This window comes from Orcinus orca, chromosome 6 (assembly GCF_937001465.1).
Source record: "Orcinus orca chromosome 6, mOrcOrc1.1, whole genome shotgun sequence".
Taxonomy (NCBI): domain Eukaryota; kingdom Metazoa; phylum Chordata; class Mammalia; order Artiodactyla; family Delphinidae; genus Orcinus; species Orcinus orca.
In genome coordinates this window covers 36,737,454-36,757,320 of record NC_064564.1, presented here as the reverse complement: position 1 = coordinate 36,757,320, position 19,867 = coordinate 36,737,454, and the positions used below count along the sequence as shown (strand labels likewise).

The 19,867-nt window shown below is 38.6% G+C and overlaps 2 protein-coding genes across 17 annotated transcripts in view; one reads left to right on the top strand and one right to left on the bottom strand.

The window, feature by feature from the left end:
• Positions 1-10,015, bottom strand: part of TUT7 (terminal uridylyl transferase 7) — a 67,438-nt gene extending 57,423 nt beyond the window's left edge. For 3 of the 14 annotated variants that reach the window (XM_049710897.1, XM_033411390.2, XM_033411388.2), the window contains exons 1-6: positions 9,237-9,377; positions 8,288-8,838; positions 3,853-4,034; positions 3,369-3,485; positions 2,691-2,868; positions 874-962 (exon numbers count right to left, since the gene is read on the bottom strand). In XM_049710897.1, the coding sequence (XP_049566854.1) occupies positions 874-962; positions 2,691-2,868; positions 3,369-3,485; positions 3,853-4,034; positions 8,288-8,807 (1,086 nt within the window). In that variant the 5' untranslated portion in view covers positions 8,808-8,838; positions 9,237-9,377. Of the gene's footprint in view, positions 1-873; positions 963-2,690; positions 2,869-3,368; positions 3,486-3,852; positions 4,038-8,287; positions 8,839-9,236; positions 9,379-9,895 lie in introns of those variants that run through there. The other 11 variants (XM_033411392.2, XM_033411393.2, XM_049710898.1 and 8 more) reach the window with 8 other exon arrangements.
• Positions 9,574-19,107, top strand: LOC125964631 (protein FAM117B-like). 3 transcript variants are annotated; one of them, XR_007477832.1, is made up of 3 exons: positions 10,148-10,287; positions 11,421-11,486; positions 11,958-19,107. XR_007477832.1 is itself a non-coding variant. In XM_049710904.1 (2 exons), exons 1-2 carry the CDS (start codon positions 9,769-9,771, stop codon positions 11,439-11,441), a joined length of 540 nt encoding a protein of 179 aa, XP_049566861.1. In that variant the 5' UTR covers positions 9,574-9,768; the 3' UTR covers positions 11,442-11,949. The 3 variants fall into 3 exon arrangements, 2 of the variants coding, with proteins under 2 accessions (XP_049566861.1, XP_049566860.1); XM_049710904.1 differs by lacking the exon at positions 11,958-19,107 and having other exon boundaries at positions 9,574-10,287; positions 11,421-11,949; XM_049710903.1 differs by lacking the exon at positions 11,958-19,107 and having other exon boundaries at positions 9,574-10,287; positions 11,377-11,949.
• The last annotated feature ends 760 nt before the right edge of the window (positions 19,108-19,867 follow it).

Genomic DNA, 19,867 nt, shown 5'->3' with positions numbered 1-19,867 from the left:
CTCTAGAACCTAGTATGGTGCTTGACATATACTCAAACTCACTGAATATTTGCTAAATGAATGAATGACATGAAATCAAAATAACTGCTATGCTGGTAAATTATTAAGCAGAATTTAAGGTTAAAAGAACAGTAAAATCTATTGGTCAGCTGACCAGGTAGCTATAGCAGTCAGGGATGGCAAGGAATGAGAAGTTGTGAAACAGAACATCTGGGGGAGGAGACTAGGAATCATTTTTATTTTTAAGTAGCAACACAAGTAAATGGGCATAAACCATTTGCAAACTGGCCTGCAGGAACCACCAGTAAGTAAATGGATAATCTACCAAAGTGCCTTCCAGTTTTAAAGTTCTGACTTATCAACATCTTTTTGAACCATGTTTAAACCAGAAATCTAGGCTAGGTGTAGTTCTTCAAAAGCGTAATTATTTTTACAAGGTGGGTGTATATAAGGAAACTCAGGAACAAATTAAGCTTGCAGGTCATAAATGTTTATATAGATACACAATTTGAAATCTGAAACTCTTTCCTGCCATTGGAAAGTTGACTTATCAAGATAATTTAATCCTTTCAAGTTAACAGACCTAAATTACCCGATCAGATTCACATGGTTAGAAGACCAGTGTCTGAAGAAAGTATGAAAGATCTGTAGAATAAAAAGAAATGCTCTAAAATTGAAGGCATGCAGAAGAACATAAAAACAGCAATTTTAGGAAAAAAATTATACTTTTAAAAACAATGCAGTTTTAGGAAAAAAACATCACACTTAAACTGTCTTCAAGTATCTAAAATATATCCATATATAGCTCACTTTTGGGAAAAAAATGAATTTCTGTACCACTCTGAAAATTCTAACATTTCACTTTGTACTTACAATGGCTGGAAATTGAATGTCAATGTTTATATCCGAATTTTTGAAACCCAATCTGCTACAGGATGACCCATATAATCTCAGAGAACAATCTAAAACAAAAAAAATTGAATAAATACAAGTCATAAATAAAGTAAAATTTCTCAAAAGTTATTACAAGACACTGCTATTTCAGAAATGTAACCATCAATTAGAACTACACACAAAAGAAAAACAGTGTTCAAGTCTGGCATAAGCAAAGGACAAGAATGGGTGACTCTTTGCTCTTGTCTTCATTTTATTTTATTTAAAAGGGAAAACTGTATTGACTGCAGTTTAGTTTAACAGCCACTCTTTTCATATCAGTTGTAAAACATGTTAAAACTTACTTTACTATTTCATGTTTTGTGCAGAAAATACTATTTGAAATGATTTTTTAAATGTGGAAGTTGAAAAGGGATGCCTAACTTTGTCATACGTTTGTAAACCTGATAGTATGTATATACTGAAGAGTTAATACAAACACTTCACCTTTTTGAAAGCGTACATAGGTATAATTTACTATAAAGATCATGTTTCAGTAAAACAATAATCACAAAAATCAGCATAAAGTTACTTTTCAATATGAATACTCATTGTATTATGAACAAAAAGCTTAATTTAACATAATATAATCCCTTTAGGAAAAGTTTAGAAAATAATTATAGTATCACTGATATAACTTAAAATGTTAGGCAGCAAGAGATTCACAGTTCAGAGGAAGACGTGTGTATGTGTACCACCTATATTTATTTTACAGCATTTTCCCCAATGTTTTACTATTGTTGTGCCAAAAAATTACCCCTTCTCGCCAGGGGACTTTGTATTTTTTTTTCCAGGTTTGTTAAGTCAAACAACTTCTTTGGGTTTTAACAGGTTTTCCATGACAAAGCACATTCAATTTTACAATGAAAATCTATGGCAAAAATCAAAATTACAAATGACTTCTCAGGAGCTTGCCTACAACATAAAGGATGAGATACCTATACAGGGGGATGAGCAGAGTCTTGCCCTTTATTTTTTTTAACAGATATATATTAATATGAATCATATACTATATGAATGATCTTTCAGTAGAACAGTTTTATGGGTGGTATGGCGATAAATTCAAATAGTGATTTCAACCCTGGCTGTGGATCAGAATCACTTGTGGAGCTTTCAAAAAAAATAGTTTTCCATGGCTCCACAGACATAACTTGGAAAAATCAATTCAACGCTGCACAAAATCTCTTACAAATTAGTTTTGAAAGCTCATTTTAGATGGTGCAATTCTTTTAAGTGTGGTTAAATAGAACCTTTTATGGACACAGATAACCTGAAAATGACTCCAGGATACTTTTCTTTATTTTAACTCAAAATATTGTGTCAATGTAAATAGGTAGAAAGGTGTGGTGATCATTTTGTAATGTATAAAAAATACTGTATCACTATGTTGTACACCTGAAACTAATATATTGTACGTCAATTATACTTCAATTAAAAAAAGAAACTGAACTTAGAGATAGAAAGTAAATAAATAAATAGAAAGGTAAACAGATATACAAGAGTCCCATGGTGCTCTAATAATACAGGGCATGTAAATGGACAGACACAATGAAACTCACAATGAAGACAGGTTAATGACAACATATGTAAAAGTCTTTGTTACCTTAGGGTAAGCCAGGAGAAACAAAAACATACAATAAAATTGAGAGCTTCAGGACATGGCAAATCAATTTCTATTAGGCAAAAATTACTACTGGTAGGAAAAATGAATGGGGTACTTTTAGGTAGCTAAAAAGAAAAACAAATCTAGAAAATACCTGGTAACTTGTGTTGGAACACATTTTCCATGATACGTTTAATTTCTAGTCTCTGTTCCAAGTTCTCATTGTGTAAGCCAAACTCCTGTACCACTCTGTCAATGGCAATACCAATCGCATTTATCTGGGAGGGTGTAGGCGGGGGTAACGTGGTGAGCAACTCTTCCTCCTGCTTCTCCTTTTAATATCAATGTTGAGATTAAAAATGATTCACACAGTTTTTACCTTCTACCATTCACAGAGACAACACCCTGTACAGTATTCTGGAATATTTTTCTTAGCCCTCCTTCTCACTTTAGCTGTTTTAGTCTTCATCTTATCAAACACGCACACACTTCTTTATGCACATAAAATGATAATAGAGGGAAGACAGGAATAAGGAAAAAGTGTAAAGAAAGAACTTCAGAAATAGCAATGGCAAATTATTTACTTTATTATTACTGACCTAAGGACATATATCTAGGTTCTACCATTGGCTTCATTCATCCTGATACTGTCCTAAGGAAATTCACAAGACGGCCCAGCAAACATATCTGACCAGTATAAAATATTTTGGTCAAAATAAATTCAGCAATATAAGTAGCAAAATTACTAATACCATAATCTTAAGGAAAGTCATAAAGATGACAAGTAATAACTGACAAGTAAACATATTTGTTTGGGTTATAGTAAACTTACCTTAATGTTTTTCTTGTGTCTCTTCTCTTTGATATGTTTATGAGCAAATGCAATGGATTCAATTAAAACATCACAGAGTTTGCAGGTGTACTTTGCTGTAGGGTAGTTTCTCGGTCGCTACAATTTGAATAGATTTATAGAGACATACACATAAGCACATATTTATAGAGACATATAGAGAGAAAGATGTACAGAGACAAAATACAGGTAAACAAAAACTGGCCAGGAGATGATTTCTCATTCACTTTAAAAACTGTTAATATAGTACTATCACTCTTTATCACTATGCTAATAATCATTTTTTAAAAATAATTCTTAAAAAAAAAGTAATTCTATTAAATCAAACAGTATCACTTTTGACTTGTAGTGCTTAAATACCAAAGCAGGATATATAATTCATCAAAGTACATGTTCCCAATTACTAATAGATTAAACCAAAACAAGGATTTTAACTAACAAATTTTAACTAACAAAAGGCTGTTACCCTTTTCAGCCTGTCAATGCAGTCTCTTTTCAATCGCTCCTCAGCCTGCTGTAAGCCCAGTAGCTCCTTAGTTGAAAGCACAGACTCATCAATCACAGGGCCTTCCAAGTCTCCATCCTGTTCATTTTCCTCATTTCTAGTCCTCCGTGGCTTCCTAGGTCTGGACCTCTGCTTCTTGTTTTCTTAAGTTAGTGGGAAAATATTATTGGCAATACTGAATAACACCACTCTGAGTAAAAAGCAGAACTTACATATTTATTAATGAAATCATGTGATATCTGAATGGCATCTGAACACAGAGCAAAAGGAAAGGTATACCTCTCCCATGGATAAAATGCTTAAATACTCTTAAGCTCCTCACATTTGGACACACCAATCCACAGAAACCACCTTTTTGGAAAACTTAAAAGAATTCTACTTCAACCATAAAATTTGATTTTATCATCTCTTCCTGGTATACTGCTGAGCATACTCAAGCAATAGTAAAAATTATCCTTTGAAGTACACCTGTAATTCTAATGTAATTAATATATCATAATATATAATGTACATGTATCTAACGCTTCCTAGTACACCTGGTATTCTAATGAAAACTATCCACATCTGTTTTCATTTTTTATAAGTGAACAGTCTCAATGGAGCAAAGATGGACAGTCTATCTCCAAAGAACTCAGAAATCAACTACATTCTTATCTGGAGTGAAAATCCATCACTAAATTGTAAATTTAGCATTCATATTATTGGGCCCTCCCCCACATTAATATCAAGAAGTCCAAGCCAAAACTGTATTTACCGAGGATAACTATTACCCACTTTATCTTTACTTTCATTTTAGCTTCTTTGAACGGCCTGCACACTGAGCATATTTCAAAGGAAAAAAAACAATTAGCAGTTGAAATAAAAGTTTTCTACAAGTACAGACTAATTCATTTGTTTATAAACCCTGCTATTAGTTCTACAGTCCTTATAACTAATAAATGAATCTATTCCTTTTTTAAAATTATAACTTTTCAACTTCAGTAAAACTGAAGATGCTTGTGGGACTGATCTACAAAAAATTGTTTTTAATAGCTTTGGTAATTTCTATCAAATTCTGAAAATGAAGCTACTAGTACCATATAAGAGTAAAGTGAAATTCATTTCTGCAATTAAAATTGTGATAAGTGGACTGAATAGTTTTTAAATGGCTTACCAAAAATTACTCTGAAAATATAAACCTACTGAAATGCTCTGCCTGAGGCAACTGCCATGTCAAGTTTTCAGTGGAACTCATTATTTGTATAGCAAGTATGATGAATCAGTCGACTGAAAAGAAATTATGTCAGGAAAGGGACGTATAGGACCTCTAATTTTAAAAACAGCTATCGCCAACAGCTCTAAAGGAAAAGCAGCAAGCACTGTACTCAAACTACCCTAAGATGAATATAATGAAATTCTGCAAATACAGCAGCAATTTAAAAAAATTAAACAAGTATTAGGACAAATACAGTTGTCTTTTTTTTTTTAAAGCAATCAAAATGGGACAAATAGAATACTAAAAGGTAAGTAGTCAAAAACGGTCTATTGCTTTTTAACACTCCCCCTACGCCCAATTAAATTATCACAGTCTTTTAAGGACAGTACTCCTGGTCCGCATAAACCTTTGAGATAAGCAATTCTTTTAACTCAGAGGTGTGTCTATTCTTATTTAATTTGCTTATCGTTACAAACTCTAAATAACTGCATCTGACTTCAGTTTTCAGGGCAAAGTTTCTTAGGCAAACACTCATTATATGCAACATCATCAGAGAAGTCCATTGTTAGTTCACAAAACAAAAACTGATATGAAACCAAATTCCTTTTTTCATCTCCTCTCTCTTGATCACAAAGGCTTCTTACTATATTTGCTATCAGTTTTCTAGAAAGAGTGACTTTAATTTCCCTCCAAAGAGCACAGTTAACTCCTTATTTTATACACAGAAGTGGATGGCTGCACAAATTGTCTGATGATGACAATAACTGCAGCTACCGATACTGAGTATTTTATCATGTGACAGATGCAATGTAAGCACTTTATGTGCACTGCCTCAGATTAATCCCTACAGTGATCCTGTCATGGATGCTAATATTATCCCCATTATACAGATAGAGAACATGCTGGTCCAAGAAAATAAGTAACTTGTCCAGGGACACATGACTAAATCCAATAAAGGGATTTAAAACAGAGATTAGAGCATGGATGGAATTCTGAAATTCATCTTTCTATCTAACAGTATAAGAAAAATCCCTTCTTGTAGCAAACCCATTCACATCTAAAATAGACCAGAACTCCCTACCACTTAGTTTGTTAAAAAAAAAAAAAGGCAGGAACTGACAAGGCAATACAAACTTCTGAACTGAGTTTCATAGGCCTGCATGGTAAAAACAGTTAAAATCTCATTGAAGGGAATCTAGAAAGGCAAAGCTGGGTATTGCTAAAAAAAATTCTCATAATTACTTAGAGGAAGACTACCTGGCTCATCCCAGGCTTTTTGTAGTAATATGAATTCTCTATATACAGTACTCCAAGTTTCTCATATTTCATTTGCATATGGTCCATTACTCCATTCACAAAGGACAAGTGCATTTGAGCAGATATTTTCCAGCTAAGATCATTAATGGCATTGTCCCAAATATATTAAATTGGCAATCTAGGATATATGAGGAATGAAGTAGGGGCAGTCAAGTAGAACTGAAAAATAGAAAGTTAGCATTAAAAAACAAAGCAACTCTAAGATAATTTTCATTATATCTTCTTGCATCATTTAATAAGATGATTAAGATATAAGTTTGATTTAAGGAATATTAAGATATTAAGTTTGATTTAAGGAATCAAACTTAATATCTTCCTTCCTTATTAAGATATAAGTTTGATTTAAGAAAAATTTCAGTCCCTTTAGTGAGATCCTTTTTAGGATCCTCTGAGTACAGTGTAAAGTTTATACTTTAAACTGAATTTCTCACTACAGTAAGCAATGTTATGCCAAAGCTTAATATTTTCTTCACGAAGACTTTTCAAGGGATAGAAACTGAACAGTCCTTCATTTGGAAACTGAAAGCACACACACATAATTTCATATATCGCAAACACAGGACTTTTGGATTGACTTCAACAAAAAGACAGTAAAAATGCAGGTCCTATTCAAAATCACTTAAGCTTTGCTTTTAAGACTAGGCAGAATATAGAATAAGAATATAGAATATAGAATACAGAATAAGAGGTTTTTGGTCTGTAAACAGTCTCTTTTAATATCTATCTGGTTGCAAACTTTTGACCTATAAATCTTTCTTTTGGTAATGCTGCTTAAGATCAACTTTTTCTTTTCTGAAAGACCAACAATTGGTAACTAAATTAGAATGTCCATGTCTCGCCTGGACACAGTAATAAAGAACTACTTAAATATACACAAACTTTTAGAATCGAAAGGCCAGAAATTATGAATACGTGTTCAGTTCCCTCTGACAGATTCCAGGCCGAGTTCATGGCCAGAGCAGCACAGTACTTGATTTCAGTTCCACTTCCTCATCTACCACTCTGCATACACAAGTCTGGATAAATTTAACCTCTCCAGAGACACAGCTACCTGCTTTGTATTGAATAAAATTGTGATTCTACCTTTGATACACCATGACAGAGCACTGCAATTCCTTCAAGTTCTTTTTAGCTTAAAGATTTACGAGGCTGGTTGATTCTTCTGTTCTTCTGCTACATGGACAAAATCTATTCACCTTTTAGAAAAAGGTATAAATAATAACTCTGGGGCAATTATTATCAAGCACATAGGGTACTTAGAAGGCTTTTGGTTTTACTGAAACTAAAAGGACAAGCTTTTATCTTATCTGAATTTCTGACTTTCTAAACAATGTTTTTCAACCTGTTTACCATGTTCACTTTTGAGAAAAAAAATCTTGCACTATCCTTCTCTAGAGATTGAGATCCATACAAAAGACACATATCCCTCTGCAGCAGGAGATATATGCAGTCTACATCGTGTTTTTACATAGAATAAGTTTTTTTTTAAGCTTTATATTCTGTCGTTTATATTACAGATACATTCATTATTCAAGTACAAAATTAAAATACATAATTTAGAAAACACATACATACCCCTCAGAAATTACGATATATCCCCAGGGGGATATCATCACCCTCTTCTGTAAAAAGTACCAATGGGAAATATAGTTTTACTAAAGTAAAATAAGCCTTGTGGCAAAGTAAACTTTTAAAGGGAAATACATGCAACATATTGAAGTTGCCCAAAAAACATGATTACAATCCTTAAAATAATCACATTAATAAGCAGAAACTATGAAAAACTGGAACTGCATTGCTGAAAATAGTAAAGCTCATTTGAATGAAAATAATAAAAGACATTGCTGACGTCAGGGTTGTAACTTGACAAGTTGGAAATATTACCAGGGCTTCCTGCTTCCATTTCTGACATAGTTTCGAGGCTTGTCAGGTCTTTATGAAATAGTCGTCTTACAGTTCTGCACCCTCTTCCATCTTGCCACCTATACCCATCTTCACTTTCTTGAAAAGAGTCTCTTCTTGGTCGGTTTGTAACAGGAATTCTAGGTCCAGGTTTGAATTCTCTCCAACTGTCTGAATTACCAGCAAGTTCATCAGATAGCCATCTTTTACTCTGATCTTTGTGGTTGTCATTTATCCAAGCGGGTTGACTGTAAATTGGGTTCTTAAATGCATATGGATTGCTAGAAACAGCATATGGTCCTTTTCTGGGGGTATTCCCATAGTTCCCTGGTGTTCCTTTTTTTTTTGGAAGGCCTTTTTCCATTTTACTGCTATGGCCTTTAGCATAATCATCCATTATTAAATAATCTTGTTGGGGGTGACCCCTTCTGAAATCCTCATCATCTGTAGTCCCTCGCTCTTTAGCACGCCTCACAAAATAAGGTTTTGTGGCATCTCCCATGATCTTTGACTTCAATTTTCTTACTCTTCACCTGGAAGAAGGCATTTTGGAGACCAACTATAACAAGGTATCATACTAAGTTCACAAAGTACCACACATTTATTGCACAGATGCTCAAAAGCTTGTAAGAAACCCTTCTTTTCCTAATTTCCATCACGTTCCAATAATTAGTGCGTTATGCTAGAAGTTAGGAGGCTTAATTCTATAGTATTCTTCATAGATATTATATAGATATAACAAAAGCTCTTTTCTTCAGAACTCCCCAAAGCCCCCCAAAACCAAATACCTCACCCCAAGCCTATACTTTAGAGAACTCCCCAGTCTTTTAAAAACAAGCTGGCAATTACTTTTAAGTGTTACTACAAAGTAACCGAAACTTTGTAAACGCAGTACATCTCTCAACTCCACTTTTCAGTCCCTTCTACGTACCCCGGCACCTCGGCTCCGCTTGAGACTATTCAGAACGACAGGCTTCGATCTCTTGGGCTACGGAGGGCTCCCGACCAAGGCTCCGCTCCGGTCAGTGGGGCTGGCTTTCTGACCAAGGGACAACTCAAGCTAATCCCCCCAGTCCTCATCCTCCCACCCCAAACAAGTTTGGTTTTGTCACGAACAGCAATTCTCCCTCTTCGATCCCCATGGGACCGCCCCACCCCCGATCTGCGTCGTTTTCCACCCTTTGGGTCGGAGGCGGAGAAACAGGAGGCGTCTCCGCAGTCCTGGCCAAGAAGCCACCGCGGGGACCAGGAAGCAGGAAGTGACCTGCCTCCTCGATAGGGTTCCGGGGTCTCCCCTGCCGGGCAGGGGGCTGGGGCCGAGTGCCTCCACCCAGATCCCTTCTTCTCCAGCCCCCGCAGGGTCTGACACAAAGTGAAGACGCGGACTCGAGCCCGACAGCTCAGTCCCCACCGGCTCGGGGGTTCCCTGGACCTCGCAACTGGGGAGAGGAGGCCGGCGGAGGATGCAGCCAACGTATCTCCTGGGCCGGGCCCACCCTCGACTGTGCAGACCGGAGAACCCACCCAAGACCCTCCCCGGACGCGAGTCTGACAGGGACACGGGGGGAAACGGTGCCCGTGAGCACTCACCACCTCCGCCGCGGCCCCCCGCCTCTTCCTGTCCCGGCCGGGCTCCCTCTCCGTGTTTTCCTCCAGCCCCACTTCCGGCGCTCAGCGCTGTCTCATTGTGCGCTATTAGAATCCGGCCGTGCCCCAGTCCGAGCGCTCCGCCGCGCACGCCGGAAACTCCACCACCCCGCCGCTCCCGTTTCCGCCGCCGCCGCCCCCGCCGCCGCCGCCGCGCGGGCGCATTTTCCGGCAGTCGGGAGTCGGGAGTTGCGTCGGGGTCGGAGTGTAGGCTCTCCGCTCTTGCTCGCTCGGAGCTGTCCTCGCCTGGGCTCCTCTCTCTCCTGGGCTTTAAAAGCACTGGGGAGGTGTGCGGAGGAAGCCTCTGGTTCTCTGCGAGAGAAGCGAAGCCCGCGGTGAGGCGTAGCCGTGTGCCCGGGTCGGGTCGGAGACTCGCTTTGCCCCTGGATGCTCCACTCCAGGGCAAGTTCAGCGTGGGTCTGAGGCCTCGTGGCGCTCGTGCTGTTTTACTGATAATTCGAGTGATTGAACGTCTCAGTGAGGTCTTAATGGCCGACCCTAGCTTTTAAGCCTCCGCTGTTCATCCGGATCACAGTATGGCTCAGAGAAAGAAATGCTGTGCTTTTTTCTTCGATTGTGTACGGATTTGTTTCTCTTAAAAACAAAATCTGGTTTCGCAGAAAATGTGTAAATGCAAAGGATGACCAAGGAGGGCATTCATACTCGAATTTTCAAACGGAGACTGTTTTAATGCAACTAGCAAACAACTGGGTTCCTTTTTTCTCTCTCTCTTTTCCATTGACTTTACCTTCCTTGCTATCTGCAGTGTTCTAAATGCTTGGAAAGCCTCGAGCAACTAATAAAATTAGGGAGCTTTGAGAAAAATGCAACAGTTTTGATTTCTCTTTAAGGGTATTTAAATTTAAAGCCATGAGATTCTGTGGGGATAATGGTCTTAAAATGAACACATTAGTACTGGCTGTTGCCAGGCACTGTTATGAGGGCTTTGCAAATAATTACTCATTTAATCCTCACAACAGTCCCACTAGGAGAATAGCATTATCCCCCTTTTAAAGATGGTGGGCGAAATAGCGTTTATTGTGAAGTAAATGGAACCGCTGGAATCCAAACCCTAATGAGGCAGAGTCTGTTTTTAACCACTGTCTATACTAAAGGTGATTTAAAACAGGTAGGTACAACTTTTGTACAATGCTTTATCTAGATACTTTGGTTCTGAAAATACATGACAATCAAGGCAGTAATCTGACAGGCAGACAAAGGCCTTTTATGGAGTCCAAAGGGAGTGTGATGATACATTATTAATTTATTATATGGAAGAGCAGCACCACCACACCCAGCCGAGTAACTCTGTATGGAACAACCGGTTTAGGAATGTCACTCTTGACTGTCTAGAGTTCTGCAGGAGCAGTAGAGGACACATCTTTTTAAGAGTTTAAAATATTTTTTATTTGCATTTTCTTCAGTGTGTTTCCCAAAGCCTAACTTCTATTCAAAAGGTACTTTTAAGATTCATCTTGAGGATAAATGAGGCTCTCTAAAACAAGATGCAATACTAATCAACAGATATTGACAGGTAAGATCCCTCTTTCTGTCAATATTGTACTGTAATGGGAATTTAAATTGGTCATGAAGTTCATAAAATCCAGTTGAAAAGTTTGGTTTGATTCTTTTTTGGATGTCACTGGAGGGAATACTGATTTTCTCAGAATCTTTGCAGTGATTGTGTCATGGTCCAGACATATTTCCAACAATTTGGAGCAGAAATATGGGGGCTGTCTGCCTTAGAGGTCATTAACAAATTACAGAGGGCTAACAGGATCCCGTTTCTGCCTGCCGCAAAGTCTCTTAGTTTAAATTGTTTCAGGACCTTATATTTATGACCTAAGAAGTTGTGTAAAGTAAAGGAATTTTATTTCCAGTGCTTGTTTTCAAACCTTAGGAAAATCAGTGAGCTAGTATACACTATGAACTAAAACCTAGACTGTGCTGTTCCAGAGTCAGCCATTTATTTAGGGTTATTCATCCGTTTCATTTTTTTCAACAGATGTTGAATTCCTGATATGTGCCTGATATATGAGAGAAATAGTCACAGTCCCTGTTTTAAAAGTGTTGAAAAATATGGTAAAGGTAAAAAATGTCCTGAAATTGAAAATTTAAGACTTCACTTAGATGAATGTACTTTTTTTCCTCCTAAATTTGAGCTAATGTTACTCTGGGGCTCTACTTCCCTCTGGGAACTATGGGGGAAAAAATTTAACTTGCCAGTTAACATATCTCAAGTCTTTGCTAATTTAAATCATATCTTTGATGGTTTGGTCTCTTGGGTATACACCCTATTGTTCAGATTTCCTTCTCCACTTCCTTTGCATGCTATCTGGAGATGTGATGATCTGGAGTCGTATGATTGGAAAGAAGTGTGCCTAGATACACATCCACAGGCTCTTTGAGGGGGTCCTCTTGCTTCTTTGGTCTTTCTAGGCTCTGTTCTTTGCCTCGTTGCTGGATATCTGATGCTGAGGTCTGAGACTCATGGACTCGTGGTTAGTTCTGTCAGCTTAGTCCATCTCCAGTGGTTCGCTGTTGCCAGCTTGGACCCATCCTACTACACGTGATGGCATCATGCATCCCTCTTGGGATCTAGCTGCAACTCCCAGGAGATTTTCATTGTGGGTGGTCCACTACTTCCCCCCAGTTGGCAATCTCCTGCTTTGCTGTCTGTCTTCCTTGGCATCAAAAAGAATCCAGAGGGGCTTCCCTGGTGGCGCAGTGGTTGAGAGACCACCTGCCGATGCAGGGGACACGGGTTCGTGGCCCGGTCCGGGAAGATCCCACATGCCGCAGAGCGGCTGGGCCCGTGAGCCATGGCCGCTGAGCCTGCGCGTCCGGAGCCTGTGCTCTGCAACGGGAGAGGCCACAACAGTGCGAGGCCTGCGTACCGCAAAAAAAAAAAAAAAAAAAGAATCCAGAAACATCTGGATTCTTTTCAAGAACACAAGGAATCTCAAGTATACCTGAAAGTGCCAATTTCAGTTCTCTGCTTGACTGTGTCCTGCTGTTATTTTCACACTCCTGAAATCATTCCATGTTTCTCTTCGGTAGTCTACTTCCCCCATGTTCCAGTCTGGGGATGGGCCACATGTTTCAAACTTTTCCCTCAACTAATCTTACTCTCTGAGTGATGGAAAGTTCTGCTCCCCTCCCTGTTGCCACGGAGACTAGCAGCCCCATCTTTCCTTCCTCTCCCTACTTCCAAGTTTCAGCTGCCCCTTTTCCCATGGAAACTGAATACCCAACTCCCAGCTATTTCTTAGGTCCCGTTGCCTGCTTCTCATCTTCACAATTATCAAATGCTGCACTCTAGACTTTTTTAGGTTCCCCACAGCCCTGCCCTCCACGGCTTTCCTGGGGTCGAACTTCCCAAGAGGCCTTTGAGTATCCACTGGATCAGGAACCTGAGAATATCCCTGGGCTCATGTGCTACCCCCTAAAACCTGCAGCCCTCCCATTGCAACTGAAAGCTGAGGGTTACCTGAGGCTTTTAGAAGTCATCTCTAGGCCATCTTCATCTTTACAGACCCAACCCCCAAAAGACACCAGGAAGCTGCTGCCTCTCTCCTTGCCAAGCAGCCCAGCACAGATGAAGTCCTTTCTCCCAGCACTGGACACAGGGCAGTGATGGAGAGAAATCAGGACTGGATTATTCAGAAGAAAAAAAATCCATATTTCCTTCAAAAGGAGATATAGCTAGTGGTGGGTAGGTCTGTGGCAGTGTTGGTGATACAAAGATGGGAGAGGAAGGAAGGAAACTTCTACTGATTGTGTAACCACTGGGCTGAGCACTCAGTACTTGTGTCTGATTGTCTTCTCGCAGTTCTACAATTTGTGAGTTAGCTAGAAAACTGAGGTTCAAAGAGTAGTCATAGGCTTATGGTAACATGGCTTTACCGGCCTATTCACAACGTGACCACAGCCTTGTAGACTTCAGTGTTTATATTCTTTTTACTCTACCATGCACCAAGCTCCTGTCCCCTGACTGAGCCCTCACACCGTCAGGAGCTGGTGTTCCTTTCTGAATTCTATTTTTGAGACCACTCTCTGCAACTGCGGTTCATTAGTCTCAGGCTATAGATCCAGCTCTGCCTCTACTTTGTTTTGATCTTCAGCAAATTACCTTCCCTCCTGATATTCAGTTTCTAACTGTAAGCCCAAGACAGGGAACGTGATGCCAAACATCCAGTCACTATTCCTGACTGATCCTGAAAAGCTCAGTTATTCTCGTGAGTAATTTATTTTGGGGTGTGCATTTTAATAATTTGTTTATATGTTAATAATTTGTTTTATTGATTATTTTAAATCTAAGTAAAAAATTACATTTTATATATTTTGAGGTTTTATTTTTAGATTTCTATTTATGATATTAAATTCCTCTTTATAGTTGTGGTATAAAATATGTAAATTAGGATAACACAGAGAACTCTACTTAATGCACTGTAGTGTCCTAAATGGAGGGGATATATGTATACGTATGGCTGATTCATTTTGCTGTGCAGTAGAAGCTAACACAACATTGTAAAGCAACTGTACTCCAATAAAAATTAATTAAAAAGATATAAATTAAAACATATCTGGGCTTCCCTGGTGGCGCAGTGGTTGAGAGACCACCTGCCGATGCAGGGGACACGGGTTCGTGCCCCGGTCCAGGAAGATCCCACATGCCGCGGAGCGGCTGGGCCTGTGAGCCATGGCCGCTGAGCCTGCGCGTCCGGAGCCTGTGCTCCACAACAGGAGAGGCCACAACAGTGAGAGGCCCACGTACTGCAAAAAAACCCCATATCCATTTAAAGAAAACTAGTAATAATTATTGAGAGATGTCAAAAATCATGAAGACGATATACATATGATTGAACTTCGGGAAGCACTGGACCCAAGGGAGAGAAGAGATAATGCCCAGAATTAAACACTGAGGCTGTCCAGCATTTAGACATTAAGAAAAATAAGAGAAGCTGATAAGACCAAAAAAGGAGGAGCTTCAGTGATAAGAGGGAATTTTTTTTTTAACATCTTTATTGGAGTATAATTGCTTTACAGTGTTGTGTTAGTTTCATTGTGAATCAGCTATATGTATATACATATATTCCCATATCCCCTCCCTCTTGCGCCTCCCTCCCACCCTCCCTATCCCACCCCTCTAGGTGGTCAAAAAGCACCGAGCTGATCTCCCTGTGCAATGCACTAGCTTCCCACTAACTATCTGTTTTACATTTAGTAGTGTATATATGTCAGTGCCACTCTCTCACTTCGTCCCAGTTTACCCTTCCCTGTCCCTGTGCCCTCAAGTCCATTCTCTATGTCTGCATCTTTATTCCTGTCCTGCCCATAGGTTTATCAGAACCATTTTTTTTAGATTCCATGTGTATGTGTTAGCATACGGTATTTGTTTTTCTCTTTCTGACTTACTTCACTCTGTATGACAGACTCTAGGCCCATCCACCTCACTACAAATAACTCAATTTCATTTCGTTTTATGGCTGAGTAATATTCCATTGTATATATGTGCCACATCTTCTTTATCCATTCATCTGTCAGTGGCCACTTAGGTTGCTTCCATGTCCTGGCTATTGTAAATAGAGCTGCAATGAACATTGTGGTACATGACTCTTTGAATTATGGTTTTCTCAGGGTATATGCCCAGTATTGGGATTGCTGGGTCATATGGTAGTTCTATTTTTAGTTTTTTAAGGAACATCCATACTGTTCTCCATAGTGGCTGTACGAATTTACATTCCCACCAACAGTGCAAGAGGGTTCCCTTTTCTCCACACCCTCTCCAGCATTTGTTGTTTGTAGATTTTTTGATGATGGCCATTCTGACCAGTGTGAGGTGATACCTCATTGCAGTTTTGATTTGCATTTCTGATAAAAGAGAATTTCAGAGAGTGTAATACATAAAACTTTTCTCTGAGCTGCTCTGGCCTGATGGATGCCAAATGTACCAAAAATGCTATGTCAAGACATCCAGGGGTTCCGTTGGGAGGGGAGGATCCCCAACCAGCCTAGGTCAAGGCATTTAACTAATGACATTGGGTGGGGTTAACACAATGACTCAAATTTCCAGAAGCAGTCTCAGCTAAGTATCATCTATTGCTTTGAAACTATTCTCTCCTGAGCCAAACAGGTAAAAATTGAGAAGGGAGAAAGGTAGTGAAGAGGATGGGAAAGTAGTATTTAGAAGTCAAAGGTGGTGGAAGTGGGGGAAAGCTTCGCAATGCAGAGAGAGAAAATGAAGCCTAAATTAGGGCTGTACCAACCATATGTAAGGAGAAAATATAGGTTGAAGAGTAGTCTTCATTACAGAAAATGGAGTAGACTTTGATTAAATAAAAATAGTAAATAAAAAATATCAATGGCTCTAATCTTGAACGGTTCTAGTATTCTTGAACTGTTGTACTTTATCCCCTGGGCATGGAACAGTCCACAGTGCTTCTCTGAGTGGGGCTGCCAGATAAAATGCTTGGGACATACTTATACTAAAAAAGAAATTGCTCGTTTATCTGAAGTTCAGATTTAACTGGGTGTTCTGTATTAACTAGTTAATTTTGTTGTTGCTAACTTTGGCTGTCTCCAATATCTTCCGGAGGCTTTCTGCTGGAGCTTGAACTCTTGGCAAGGATTCACCCAACTAAAGAATACTTACTGGTTCTCAGGTTATCTAAGTATCTCTAACTATGCTGTCTTCTTGCAGTGACCATATAAAAAGCTCCCTTTCTCCCCCAACCACATTGTATTTTGAAAACTAGAAAACCTATAGAAAATTTGCAAGAAATGTACAATGGCTATCTATATACCATTTACGTAATTCAACAATTTTAACATTTTGTCACATTTTCTTCCTTTCCCTCCTCCCTCTTTTCCTCCCTTTGTGCATATGTGTGTTGTTTAGCTGAACCATTTGAGAGTTAGTTGCAGATATCTAGACACCTAGGCCCCCAAACTCTCAGCATGTATCTTTTAAAAATGAGGATATTTTCCTCTGTAACCACAGTGCAATTATCGCACTCAGGACATTTAATATTGACATAATACTACTTTCTAATATGCAGTCCATATTTAAGTTTCTGCAATTGTCCCAGTAATGTCCTTTAACATTTTTTTTTTTTGGTATTCTAGATTTGAGCAAGGATCATGCATCGTATTGTATTTATTTTCATGTCTCTGTTCTTTAATGTAGCACAGGTTGACAGTCTTTTTTTTTTTATTATTCATAATATTGACATTTTTGAAGAGTCCAAGTGCATTCTTTTGCAGATGTCTGATTGTTTCCTCATGGTTAGACTTAGGGTAAACATTTTTGGCAGGAATACTAATAGGTGATATATCACACATCTGAGTGTGTCACAACAGAGGATATATGATGTGAATATGTCCTTTTAATGATGATCAGTTGGATTATTTGATTAAGGTGTTATCTACTATATTTCTCCATTATAAAGATTCATTTTTTCCCTTTGTAGTTAATAAGTGACTTGTGATGGGATATTTTGGACTGTGTGAAGATCCTGTTTCCCCATATTTCTCCCAATGGTTTTAGTATCCATTGATGATTCTCTCCTGAAATCAAATATTAATACGGTAGTTGTGAAATAGTGACTTTTTATTTCTATCATCTCTTTTATGTTTATTAGTTAGCATTCTTCTATAAAGGAAGGCTTTCCTTTCTCCTCCTAATTGCTTTAAAATTAAAAAAAAATCAGTGTAGACTCATGGATTCTATTTTATTCAGTGTGTTATAATCCATTCCTGTCATTATTCACTTTGATGCTCATATTGTCCCAAATTTGGCAAGTGGCAGCCCCTTAAATGGGTTCTTATATCTCTTTGACATATCTTCCTCAGTATTGAGTACTTCCTTAATTTCTGGCACTAGAAAATGTTCCAGGCTCACCTTGAAATTATGCATTTTCCCAAAGGGTTTGGGGAATGGTGTTTAGAAAACAAGCCCTGGGTGCCATGTGTGCTCATTGCTCTGGGGTGAAATAGCTTTTAGGTCCTCTCAATGGACAGTACTAGAAACACTTTTTAAAATCCATGAGTTCATAATGATACTCTAATTGATATCCCATCCAGTAGTATAGAATTCTACCTCCATTCCATATTTGTCTCTTTGTTTTCCCACAGTGAACTCCCTGCTTCCTCAAAACATCAATATATTTACTCATTTGCTCATTTCTGTAACATACACAAAACAGTTTCAGAATTACTTCACCAACATTATCCAAAACAAGCTTACCAAGTAACGTTTGAGATTTTTTTTGTCCTTGGAATATATCCCACTGAAAGTGTATAGTCAGAATAATTTGTTATTATGTTCAGATATTTTTTGGATTAGTTCTTTTTTCTTTGTAATTGTATTATTAACTTGGTTATAATCAAGGTAATTCATTTTTTTCACTTTCAGGGCCTCCTACCCACCCATTCTTGTTGATTTAATTTATTTTTTTTAATATGTGAAATGCTTAACATGGTTCAAAATATGAAACTATATAAAAGTTATATTCAGACAGGTCCTGTCCTCTTTCCATCTCTTCAATTTCCCCCAACCCCCATAGATAAGCAAATTTATTTGTTTCTTGTTTATCTTTTTTTTTCTTTTTTGTAAATACAAATGATACATGCAGCACTATTTACAATAGGCAAACATGGAAGCAACCTAAATATCCACCGACAGATGAATGGATAAAGAATATGTGGTACATTGGGACTTCCCTGGTGGTGCAGTAGTTAAGAATCTGCCTGCCAACGCAGGGGACACAGGTTCGAGCACTGGTCTGGGAAGATCCCATGTGCCACGGAGCAACTAAGCCCATGCGCCAAAACTACTGAGCCTATGCACCACAACTACTGAGCCCACGTGCCACAACTACTGAAGCCCGCACGCCTAGAGCCCGTGCGTGCTCCTCAACAAGAGAAGCCACTGCAGTGAGAAGCCCATGCACCACAACAAAGAGTAGCCCCCACTCGCTGCAACTAGAGAAAGCCCACATGCAGCAACAAAGACCCAATGCAGCCAAAAAAAAAGAACATGTGGTATATATATATATATAATGGAATATTACTCAGCCGAAGAAAAGAATGAAATAATGCCATTTACAGTAATGTGGATGGACCTGGAAATCATCATACTAATGAATCAGAAATAGACTCACAGGGACTTCCCTGGTGGCACAGTGGTTAAGAATCCGCCTGCCAGTGCAGGGGACATGAGTTCGAGCCCTGGTCCAGGAAGATCCCACATGCCACAGAGCAACTAAGCCCGTGCACCGCAACTACTGAAGCCCGTGTGCCTAGAGCCCATGCTCTGCAAGAAGAGAAGCCATTGCAACAAGAAGCCCGTGCACCTCAACGAAGAGTAGCCCCCCCCCCACTGCAACTGTAGAAAGCCCGTGCACAGCAACGAAGACCCAATGCAGCCAAAGATAAATAAATAAATTTATTAAAAAAAGAAATAGACTCACAGACATGGAAAACAAACTTACGGTTACCAAAGGGGAAACGGGGGAGGGATAAATCAAGAGTTTGGGATTAACATATACACACTACTATATATAAAATAAATAACCAACAAGGACCTACTATGTAGCATTGGGAACTATACTCAATATTTTGTAATAACCTATAAGGGAAAAACTTTTCAAAGAATTTTGGTGGTTTTCTGTACACAACTAGTTTTGTAATGTATTAGAGGGCAATGACCTTAAAGATAAAGCATTATTTTGTAACAATATTGCAAAACAGTTTGATATGTGAGGTTAAAAAAAAAAGTTATCTGATTTGAATAAGTCGTGTATTTGCCTTTGCAATTTGGAGAAAGGTTAATAATAATCTCTTTATTTGGTGTTACAAAAGGCTCTCACTTTAACCTGTGAGGTACGTTGGGCAAGGGTTATTACTCTATTT